The sequence below is a fragment of the Parus major genome, chromosome Z, assembly GCF_001522545.3.
Source record: "Parus major isolate Abel chromosome Z, Parus_major1.1, whole genome shotgun sequence".
Taxonomy (NCBI): domain Eukaryota; kingdom Metazoa; phylum Chordata; class Aves; order Passeriformes; family Paridae; genus Parus; species Parus major.
The window spans coordinates 59,400,665-59,413,274 of record NC_031799.1 but is presented as its reverse complement, the minus strand read 5'-3'; the positions used below and the strand labels follow the sequence as shown (position 1 = coordinate 59,413,274).

General features: G+C 38.1%; 1 protein-coding gene across 9 annotated transcripts in view; it reads right to left on the bottom strand.

The window, feature by feature from the left end:
* The window catches only part of ADGRV1 (adhesion G protein-coupled receptor V1), a 284,918-nt gene that overhangs the window by 12,463 nt on the left and 259,845 nt on the right, over nt 1-12,610 (bottom strand). For all 9 annotated transcript variants that reach the window (XM_015652741.3, XM_019005246.2, XM_019005242.2 and 6 more), the window contains 2 exons: nt 2,574-2,765; nt 527-704 (listed from right to left, as the gene is read on the bottom strand). In XM_015652741.3, the coding sequence (XP_015508227.1) occupies nt 527-704; nt 2,574-2,765 (370 nt within the window). The remainder of the gene's footprint in view (nt 1-526; nt 705-2,573; nt 2,766-12,610) is intronic.

Genomic DNA, 12,610 nt, shown 5'->3' with positions numbered 1-12,610 from the left:
ACAGCAACAGAGAGCCCCGTAATTAGAGGCATTTCCTACAATGTAAATTAGTTTAGGATATATAGCATTATGAACTTAATAAAAACACTGTTTTACTATCAGCATTCCCAGTCTTCCATCCAGTTTGACTTGATATCACTGAAGGGAACAAGCTTCTGAAGTTATGTGTGCCAGGTCACTTAATCTGCTACTCTCACAAATACTTTGCTGTTGTCTCTTGCAAAGCTTAGTGATATCCCTAAAGATCATTTAGGTGATTTCCTGCTACCAAGCAAGTTCATTTGTACTTTACCTGGGTGGCCTTTGGTTAGTAGTGTCTGCCACATCTTATCAGGTAGGATTCCTTTTGCCTCTTTGGTTGTCCTATCAGACATTCCCATGTTAACTGAGCTTTAAGATTTTCATTGCAAATCAGATTATATTAAGAGACCTCATTAACTGTATCTCATGGAACAGTGGCACCATTAGGATGATAACACCATAGCAAGACAGCAAACTTTGAGGGGTGAAGGGAAAAGTCACTCACCAGTCTTTAATGCGAATATTAGGTCATCAAACTCTTGTGATTCCTCATCAGCAACTAATGAGCTGGTACTGAATCCTCCAGAAGGGTGGAAAACATTACCATTTTGTGGACTCTGCTTAAATGCAGCACTAGCTTGACTAGTAGGCTGCAAGGATGCCCTCTCCCAGTCTGTAGGCACCTACAAAGTTTAAAAAGACACAGAAATGAAGTAATCGACAAAACTATTGTATATAAACAGGAAATTATGACCAGAACTGAGGACCAAGAGATTTTGGAAACAGCTATTCCATCACTTTTATAATGAACCAGGAAGCCTTTTTAAACTAATTGTATCTATCTATATCTACATCTATCAATATCCATCATCTCTATCTATCTATCTATCTATCTATCTATCTATCTATCTATCTATCTATCTATCTATCTATCTATCTCTGCCTTTTCCTTGCCTTTCCTTCCCTTCTTTATTGGGTTTTCATGGCCAAGTTTTGGTAGTGGAGGGGGGTTACAGGAGGGCCTACTGGGGTGGCTTCTGTGAGAAGCTATTGGAAGCTTCATCCATGCCTGGTAGAGTAATCCCTGGCAGCTGCAAAAATGTACCCACTGCCAAATCTGTGCCAATTAGAAATGGTGGTAATGCCTCTGTGATAACAGATTTAAGATCGAGAAAAAGAAAGGTTATTGTGCAGATATAACTATGGCAGGGAAAAGCAGGGTGAGATAGTGTGAGAGGAACAACTCTGCAGACACCAGAGTCAGTGGAGAAGAAGAAGGAGGAGGTGCTCCAGGTGCCAGAGCTGAGATTCCCCTGCAGCCTGTGGTGCAGACCATGTGGAAGCAGCTCTGCCCCTGCAGCCCTTGGAGATCCATGGGCATGCAGAGATCTACATAGAGGAGACCTACTCCAGAGCCGGGGGATTCCAGAGGGGAGGCTGTGACCCTCTGAGAGGTCTTTAGAGAAAAGGGATCATGCTGGGGCCTGTCTGTGAAGGACTACAGCCCTTGGAAGAGAGACCCATGCTACAGCAGTCTGGGGAGGACTCTTGCCTGTGGGATGGACTCCCACTGGGGAGGCTCATGGAGAACTGTCTTCTGTGCAAGGGACCCCATGTTCAAGCATGGGAATGACTCCTTTCCCTGGAGCTGGAGAAGCTACGGGTGATGAACTGACCATGACCCTTATTCCTTGTCTCCCTGTGCTGCTGTGGGAGGAATTAGACCTGGGAAAGAGGGACGGCTGATGAGGAGGAGGGGAAGATGTTTTTAAAGTATTTTTTATTTTTTTCATTTTGCTGCTCTTTGTTCGCAATAAATTACATTAATATCTCTAATTTGAGCCTGTTTTGCCTGTGACAGTGTTTGGTGAATGATTTCCCCCAGTCATTAACTCATGAATCCTTTGCTATGTTTTTTCTCCCCTGTCCAGCTGCAGAGGGGAGTGAGAGAGACACTTACTTTAGTGGGTGACTGGCATCCAGGAAGGATAAACCCACTACACTTTCCCTTTTCCCTTTTCCCTTTTCCCTTTTCCCTTTTTCTTTCCCTTTCTCTTTTCCCTTTTCCACTCCCCTCCTTTCCCTTTCCCCATTCCATTCCATTCCATTCCATTCCATTCCATTCCATTCCATTCCATTCCATTCCAATTTTATTCTAACTTTATTGCAATTTCCAGAAGTTTTGAACATCATAACTCTGAGAAATTAAGTACTTAAAACACATCTAAAACGTATAGTAAGTGGAAAGAATTAATATTTTATTTTGATTTCTCATGATCTACTTTTGGCACTTTAACCAAACTCTATAATAAACTGAAGACTCAAGAGTGAAAGGGTGAAGTCTTTAGGTGGAATGATAAGGCACAGTAAGTTCCAAGAATAACATGGATAAAGAACTATTTCTGTCATTAAAATAAATGAAAAAAACTCCTCTTCAAAGACAACATATCGTATTTAGCATCTCATTCCCATGTGTTACACTTCAGAACTAATGTTGACATCTACAAGTACATTTATAAAGAAACAAGTTAATGACTACAGAGCACTCTTACCTCTTCCATAGCACTGATGAGGTTCTGTGTGGACTTGCTGATCTCTCCTCCCGCAGCTGGCAGGCCACTGCCATGCGTGAAAAATGCTGATCCTGGAGTTGTATGCCCATTCATGTCTACAGTGTAACTTGCTTTCACAGGACAGCAAAGTTGGTTGTGCAGGATAAAATACACCACAAACACATAAAGACCCTTAAAAAGAGATTGAAAGAGACCATCAGCCTGTGAAATGCAGGCAGCTTGGTTCAGAGCTTTCTCTGCAAAATAATGGATGACATCACTGCCTATCAGAGATCTAAAAGTTACAAGTTCATATCCTGAGCTCTTCAGCTAATAAACACACACACACAGACGTATTCAAAAATTCTTATTTGGTGGAACCTATGGAGTTGCAAAGGAAAGCCACAACCCCAAACCAACAAAACCGACTTGAGTTTGACAGTTGTCATAACAGTTAAAATGAGGTTAAAGGCCTCCCTTATCACAGTATTTGGCTGCTGCTCCTCAGCCACAATTCTTCATTTTTATACTAACCTGCTGTCTTTTTTTAATCTTTACCTCATGCAAACTGTGCTGCTGCTGTCAAAGATACCTTAACTATAAATTAGATTTTCTGTGATATGCACTAATTCAGCACTGATTTTCATTTCTGATTACAACAGAGGCTCCGCTGTATGCTTCTGCAGCTCTTCTTTAAATCTTGCTAATTTTGACCTTTAGACTGAGCAAAGAAAAGTATTATAACCATGTCTTGTGTTTGTAAAGAAAACCAGTAATTGAACTTCTCCGTATGAAATCTGACATACTTTAATTTTTAAGTTGTGCTAATGCTGAGGGAAAATAATCCAGTCCAACTGAGAAACCAACCTGTTCAATAATTACTAATTATTATTGCTGCAATAGAATTACATTTGCAATATTTTTTTTTTTATTCACATTGTTCTCTAGAATCCTGAAGCCAACTGTACTAAACAGAACAATTAATTTTAAAGGTATCCACTGGCATGGAAGTACTAACTGGGATCACAAATAGTAAGGGAGTTTCATATAATAATATTTGTGAATTCTTAACAAAAGGTATTTTGAAAATACTTGAAAAAATAAGAGACTGCAAATACTCAACAGCACTTCATGATATATAGACTGATAATTTCTATTACCAAAATGATATGACAAAATTATCTGGTCCCAAGTGACACATAAAGTAAGGTAATGTGATTCGACAGGATTTCAATCTCAGCTGGTTAAACACTGTAAATATTCTCACACAGGTGCAATAAAAGTATACAGCACTACATGTGAGTTTTTTAACAGAAAGCTACCAAACAGAAAGCTACCAAACAAAAAAAAATAGTTTTTTTAGTGTTTTTAGTTAAAAAAACTAAAAAAACTATTTTGAGAAAAGATGTTCCTTATTTTCCAGATTATTGTTTATTTGTCATGACAATTCAGAGCTGTTCACCGAGAGGAAATTTCTTTGTAATATATACAAGTAAATACATTCCATAAAATAGATGTAAACACATGTTTGAGACACTGAAAAGGAAGTAAATTATCCTTTCATTTTATAAACAAGTTCAAGGATTCTGATATAAGTCAAACATAATGAGGCTAGCAAATGGATTTATTTAATTTGTTATGGATATGAAAAGGATAAAAACCCCAAGAAGAACAGATTATAGTGACAATACAAACTTCAGAGTAGCCTCTGCCAGTTCAGTCTCTGAGGGCCTAGCCACAAAAGCTGCACACACAATTCAAGTGGTTTTGTACTTTTCAAGAAAATCCATTAGCTGAAGATCCTGCACAGCCCTATCTTTTGAAGCTGCAGGGACACAAGGCATTGGCATACGAGGTCCATGAGAAGTCATTGTCCTGTGTAGCCTCAAGGGTGGACACTCACTTTTCTAAAACAAGTACACACAGTATCATAATTATCTCCTTAACAGTCTGTGTTCTGATGTAACTCTTTGCAGATGGATGATGGATGAGACAACTCCTCTGAGTCCCTCCATAATAATCACATGGACACAGGGAGATTATTTTAATACCTAAGGACAGGAGAAGTCAAAGGCTGAGACAGATAGCAGAACCAGAAAATTGCATTTTCCTTCTCCCTTCTTGTAAAATGTTAGAGCAATTTGTAAGACACAAACAGAAGCATGAACTTAATGAAACCCAACATTCTAAGTAGGCAATACATGTGCACAGGAGTTCTTGATGGGCAGAGAATTCCTTGTTAGGCTGGACAAAGGATGGAACTTTCTTTCACCTACATTCTTCTCAAAATCTAGAATCTCAAAAAGATAATGCTCTGTAGATGTGAGTTTCCTTGTACCATCACTGTGGTTTTGTTTGAAGCATCAAAACAGTTTTGTGGTCATATTCTGACAACACTATGTGCCTATTAAAAACCCCCAGGAAGGTGGTGAGGAAGCCAAAACAAGTCAAATGTTCCTGCTTAAACAGCACTGAGTTCCAAAGACTGTGCACATGAATATGTCATGCAGTAAATCACATGGATTTCTGTTCCTTGTCAAGCCAGCAGCTGCCAGGCTGTTTACTCTGAAAGAGCATGGGCAACATGCAGATATTTAGATTATGTCAGTGCAACCACAGCTTTCACACTTTCAGTGGGTTTTTTCAAAAGCACCAGTCTGAGAATTGAACTATCCTTTGCCATACTTTTGACTCTATTTACGTTCCTTTTTACTTCAACCTTAATACTGTAAAAAAAATCATAAATTGCTATGAAAGTAAGATTGTTGGCATTGTAATATATATTTTCTGTGGTTATCATATACACAGCTCTAGCCAAGGTGGAACTACTGTACTTTTTCAGAGACTCACAGACCTTGTCCTTGCTGATTGGACTAAGAAAAAAATGAAGAGAATAGTCAATTTTTGCTATGTCTGCCAGAAACCTACACCCTCCAAAAGGATTCAAAGAGGTTGGTCAGATGTGGATATTAACACAGACAATGACATCTCTGTTAAATTTGTGTGAAATATTTTTTTTTTCATAGAAATTTTCATAAAAATACCCTAACCTAAATGCAAAAACTCAAATCCCAAAATCTCAGCCTAGTGCCAGTAATCTCTGCTGTTGCATATAAATTGGGAGCCATGCTCCTCAACTCACAGTCATGTGCTTGGGGGCCATGACAATCTCTTGGGTCCAAGACTGCAATGACTGACTGATAATCTAAGAGCTTGAACTGCGCTCCATGGAAGCAGACTGAACAACTAAGCTGAAGAACTAGGACTCTGGAGGATTTAATAGCAATTCTACTTAAATTCTGTGCATTGGGCCCACAGGACAACTTGCAAAACATTTAACCTCATTTTATTCGTGCTTACATTATGATAGTGGTGTTAGTACAATGCCACAGTAAAGCAAAAGAAAAAGTGGTAGTAATGCATTTCTTATAGAGGAAGGTGGGAACCACTTCAAGCAGACAATTAGATTGTCCCAAAGGAGGGAACACAAGCAGGGAACTCAGAGTTCTCAAACATGGTGACTATTTGAAACAAGCCTGCAAGAAGACTGCTTGCAACAGCTGCTAGTTATTTTGCTGGTTTTTGCTGATGGAAGACAATTAAACTTTTACTTTTTCATCTCATCAAATTGGTCTGGTTCATCATCTCTTTTACACTATTATGTCAAGGGAAAAAACCATCCATATATACACAGGTACAACTGTCTGAAAGAAAGCTCAGATGGAAAAGTTTGATGAGATACTTTTGTTCAGTGAGGTGGGAGCAGCCTCAGTGCTGCTCTAGGTTATACCAGGTAGCTCACCTTACAAGAGACAATCATGGAGAAGGCAGTGGGACATAACAGAAGGTGAGAGAGTGGTCCTAACTTGAAACGGGGAAGAGGATAGGATAGGATAAGATGAAAACATATTTCATGTGGGGGTAACTAGGCACTGGAACAACCTGCCCAAAGAGACTGTGGAAATTTCTCTATAGAAGAATAATTTTTCTTTGTATATACGTACAAAATATAATTGGTGAGGGGGTTTTGTTCATGCATGTGTTCATGCATCTGTGCAACAGATTGATTTATTTATTCTGAGGAGTAGCTGCAAGAAGCTAGCAAATTAGGGACAGAATACATTAATACATTTTATACCTCATGAGATCCCATGTAGAACTGGAGGATTGATCCACAGAAAACCTTCAATGCACACTGAGCACCCAGAGTCTCTCTGCCTCTCTTGCTCTAACTCTGTTCTAACTTGCTGTGATGACGCTACAGGATGTCTAAATATGAAAACTGAGCTCACTCTGTTACTAGTAATGAGTAAGGATAAAACAGACTGTAGGCAAGCAAAAAATCTTTCATCATCACCTTTTTACATACAGAGAGAAAACCAAGATACTTACTGTATCACATGGTTTTATTATTGTTCTGATAAACACAAACACAACAAGGCATTAGACTTATTTTTAAACTAATATACACCATACTTCTCCCAAAGGTATTTTAACCATGTCTGAGATACTTTACCCTGAAATTATAGAACCTGTTTTTTAATGAGAAGAGCATTCAGATACTATCACCTGTTTCAGAGGAATGGTATTTCTATATATAAATTGAAAGTATCTTAGGAGGACTTTTGTGAACAAAAACTAATTTCATCACTCCATTTTAGCAGTTTCACAACTTGCTTCTGGGTATGTATCAGCACTTACAAAAATTGCTGGCACTCTTCAGAGACACTCTTAGAGTTCCTAATTTAATTCAGAAAATTTTGTTAGTTAAATATCATCACATGATATCATTAGAAGTTGCTTTTCTAAAAGAGAATACTCAAAGCAAAATCAGGGCTTTGAAGAAAGCTAACCTCTTGGTCTGATCATAGATTTCAGTTAGCAGAAATGGTTCATTCTGATCCTTGGAAGACGGTGGCTAAAAAAATCCCACTATTATTTCTGCAGTTACACCTTTATTCATGCCAGGTGGTAGGATCACAATAAAGCACACAAACATATCTTTGACAACAGAGAGTTGTCCTTACTTGGATCAGCTTTTGACACTCTGTCATTACTGTAATTTCTGTATGATGTTTTACTCCTCAGTTAGTCTTCAGGTTTTTAATTTTATCAGGGTGAGATTTAATTTCATTCTCTGTCTGGACTGTGCTAATTTACTCTTGGCAACCAGTCCTAGGAAGTCCTTCCCTTGTTAATTTCGTGGTCACACTGTTCTTGGATGGCTGTCAATGGTCAGGGGTGCTGCTACCACTTCTGGTAGTGTGCTATTCAATGCCTTGGCTGATCTCTTGTGAACTTCCCTAGGATTTTCATTAATTCATGGGAAGTTCTTATGTTGTTTTCCATCACTGACTGGTTGAAGACTGCTGTGGATTAACCCTGATTTACATAACAACTGCCTACTTCTTTTGGGAAAATTACCAGTCTGATTAATATAAATAAATTGCAAGTTTCACTAAGTTCAAAAGCTAGTCTCTGCAAAGCAATAAAATTACTCACAAAATGAAAGGACTCATATTCAAGAAATCATAATCAGTGCTATTGTACAATGCATGATACAAATTTTATAATATTGTCTTTCCAAATAATTTTTTGATTAGTTATGGAACTGAATATTCATACATGCAGTAGTATTAATAATGTGAGCCAAGTGGAAAACAAAAAATATATAATTCTCTATTTCATTCTGCAAGGAAAGTTTTACTTCCTTTCCTGCTTCCCTTCCTTCCTTGTTTTTAGAGATGATTATGATAAATTGCAGGCATGGCATTTTTCTATGCAGTCTTTAATGTACAATTTATTTTGCCATTATTTCTTCAATCATATTTTATTTTGAGAGCAGATTGAAAATCTTTTATTGTTGCTATTATGACAGAAGTATCATCTTAGTCATATGATACATCCTAAGCCATCACTTAACCTCTCCTACTCATGGCTCTTCAGAAATAATAAGCTTTGAAATATAAATCAAAGACTTTTTGTTTAAATGTGACTCTTTTTCTTAGCATTCAAAGTAATTGTTGTAAAACTGAAGTAGTGCAGCTCCATCAGCTGATGATTGCACTTAGTAAGTAGACTTTGGACCTGCTGTGTATCAAGTGTTAGAATGTTTATTTGCCATTAAGAGTCAGTTTTGATGAAACCATTGTAATTCTTATTGATCGTGCAATTTATCTTATCACAGTTTCAACTGTGAACGTTACCTGCTTATCTGCACTTTGCTTCCTTAGGCAGTTACACCTCATTTTGCAGTGTAGGACAAGATTTGTGTCAGTTACAGATAAAGACCTAAAAACTAACATCACAAGTGAAAAAACAATAAATGTAATCAAGGATAAGTAAATGTAATTCAGGACTGCAAGACCCATACCATGTTGGCAGGCATGCCCTGTTCAACCAGCCAACTGCCACCACACACACACAAAGACAAGAACAGAAGCCACCTTAAAAAATGGAATGAAGAAAAGTAACAATTCATGTATCTATCATTAAATTGAAAATGCATTTACAGGTCTGCCCTGAGATATACTTATTTTGAATGCCTTCATTTTTGGTAAAGTTTTAATTTAATGATAAACAGGTTACAGGTATAGTCTGTAATAATGAAAAGAATACTGTGCTTTCATCATTTTGAACAAGTCATACTAATGTTTCATCTGAAGCTTTAGTATACACTGCCAAGTTTCTCTTTACGCAGAGCCAGCTATGCCAACACCATGCTGAATATTGCAACTTCTACTCAAAGCCAAAGCCATAAATTCTTTTCTGGCAAACTGCACCCAGCTCAGATTTAGTCTAAACTTGGCTAAGTCTTACCCGACAGGTTCACACACTTTGGCACATCTTTAAAAAGCAAATTTGCTTGGATACTCAGGATTCACTATAAATATTTTGCATAGCTCTCAGCACACTTGTAACTACTCCCACCCAACTGCCGTTTTTACCTCTCACTTCAGCACTGTAAGTGGTGGAAAAGGTCGTGGGGGTTTTTATTTTGGTTCTTTTTTTGGTTGGATTTTTGGGGCTTTTTTTGGTCAATGTGGGAGCCAGCTTGACTGGGACCCAGACTTCATCCTTAGCAAACCAAGCCTTAGCATCAAGCCTTGGGAAACATTCATTTAATTCAGGGCAAGCCTGAAATCTCCACCCAAGAGCCTTTTGGCACTGTTAATTATCCATATTCTACTCACCCATTGGTTACTTGTGTTCTATGTATGATGTTATTTCTAGTATGTTCCACACCCAAAACTATATATTGTTAATTCTCCCTGGTTTCTGGTCTTTGGAGCTTGTCCCTACACTGCACTTAGTTTCAGGGCATCATTTTTTTATTTGTCATTAAAGTAGTTTTCTTTTTGGGCACTCCATTGTTCCCACTCCTAATTATTTTCTCCCCACCCTCAGCCCTGAAGTCAGGGGACCTAAAGGCTTGTCACAGCCACCCTCACTGTGACAGGTCAGTTATTATTGTTCATTTCAAGGGCACAGATTCAACATTGACAGAGAAGCATTAAGCTTGAAATGCAGTGAAAATACAGATGGTTAGCCAAACACGCCAAATACGTAGATTAAGCTAGAATAAGATTCTGTTACTTCCTTCCAACTCAGTCATCCCAGAAATATGAAGAAAGCCCTATTTTTGTATTTCAAACTTAGCTGAGAAAGAAAGAAATACTTAGTCAAACACCAAAGGTAGGATCTTGGGAGAGGTGGAGGGCAAACATGGTAGAGCCAGCACTTAGAAGCAGCTTGCAATTCTCCTCACAACTCTGGCTGCAGCCACTCCTTACAGTACTCTGTGAGGGCCAGCAAATCCCAGCAACCACAAATGGTGGCAGGAGGTTAAGAACAAACACGAGCAGACAAAGCAGACTGGAACCCCATTGCTCCCCATCTCCATCCCAATTCTTAGCCCTTGAATTTTTTTCCCCCTCTTCCTTTTTAAAATTTTTCTTTCCTGCACAGGCAACAGAAACTGGAGACACCACCCTTTGAGGTCCTCTTTGCATTAGATTCTTCTAATACTTTATCCTATGAGGACAGCTCTGGTAGCAAAAAACAGCCAGATCACATAGCAGTGAAACCAGACTATTTGTCCACTGATGAACCTTACACTATAAAAGAACAAATAGGAAGACCAAACACAGTAATGTTATGCTTATACATTTTTCAACTCCTAGAAATATGAGAGGTTGTGAGTTTTCACAGATGATTAGTAAGATTTTTGAACATTTACTCTTTACATGGTTGCTTTCCACAGTAAACATTTATAACCAAACCTATATTTTAGGTCACACCTTACAATCTAAGCCTACTACTGCTTTTACATCTTTCCTAGAGAAGATTGATGAAAAAACCTTTTCAACCTCTGCTCCTAGTTCAAGAAATGCTGTAAGTCTCATAACTAATTCTCTAGTTATATCTGAAAGCAAGTTGAAAACTCAAACAAGAAGCTAACAATTAAAAAAACTACATTCAAAGACCAAACTAGCATCACAGTGCACAGTCAAAAAAAGAGCTACTCCTGCAGTACATAATTATTTTTATTGTTATTTTTTTTGTTAAAACAATAATTTCTGTTTATGTGCATCAATAACTGATGCACAGAGATAAAAGAAGCAGGGAATAGAAAGTGAGCTTTTAGTGACTTGTAAATTACTTTCTGTAATGCCATGTAACATATCAAGTGACATGCTTGATATGTTACATGGCATTACAGAAAATCTCAAGAGTTAAGCTAGAAGTTATAACAACATTTTTCCTCATTAATGAATTCTTTCCATGTCTTGATCTCTCTTATGCCTACTGTTGTCTCTTTGATTCTTGTTCTTCTGACTGACAAATTGGATAAATTATCTTTTTAGGAGCATTTCAGTGCAGTGCTATAAAAAGTTGTAACAAGAACTCTGCAACTTCAGAAGCCATAAATGCAAGAAAACTCTCAAAAAACTGTCTTGGACAGAACTGAAGAGTTGTAGACAACTGGTGTAATTGTTTGTCATATCTTCTGCTTGAGTGTTTTAGGGCAAGACTGATGGGAATAGAGTGTTTGTGTACTCCAGCATTCTCTGACTATTTGGAAAACCCTTTGGTGATGCTGCATCCACTTAGAGAGCTACAGACACGCAGCAAGGTCTCACCATGTTCAACCATCCCTTAGTTAAAACCAACCCCAGCAAATATCTTACAATTACTTTTTTATGCTTTTTACATCCAGAATAACAGATGTGTAAGTTAGTGCGAGAAGCAATTTTGCCAGACAACTGAGTGTCTCAGAACTAGAGCTCTTGTAAAGCAGGCTTTGCTGTTAAGTGATATTCATGGGAACTGTCAGTAATTTATACTCCCTATTTCCCTTGATTTTAGTGAAAAAATCCTATAGATACTGCCTTTCCACAGATTCAGGGACGGCAGAAGACAAGTCTTATAGAGCAGGAAGATAAAGCTGTTTTGGTCAGGTATGCACTTCGAGAAAAGGGAAATGTGGGCACAAATGAGGACAAAGACTAGATGTCCTTCCATATCTGACAAGTAGGTGAACAAGAGTAGGTGGAGGTATAATTTGGCTCTGTCATTGAAATCACTCACTTTCTGGCTTGAGATAATAAGTTCCCAGTCTGTGCAAGCAGAGAATAAAATGTACCTCAAGAGAGTACTTGAGATCTCTTTTCACAGGGAGCGCTACTCAGAATAAAATAAAAAACAGACTCATACTAAATATGGATATGATCACAGAATCATACAATGCTAAGAGTTTGGAATGCGTCTTAAAGTTCATCTAGTCCTGACCCCAGCTGCCATGGACAGGAACACTTCTCATTATACCAGATTGTTCAAACACATATCCAAACTGGCCAAGAACAGTACCAGGATTGGGACATCCACAATCTTCCTGGGCAACCTGTTCCAGTACCTCACAATCCTCACAGTGAAAAGCTTCTTCCTAATATGTAACCTAAATTTCCCCTCTTTCAGTTTGTACCTGTTATTCCTTGTCCTTTCACTACAGTTCCTGGTAAAGAGTCCCTCTCCAG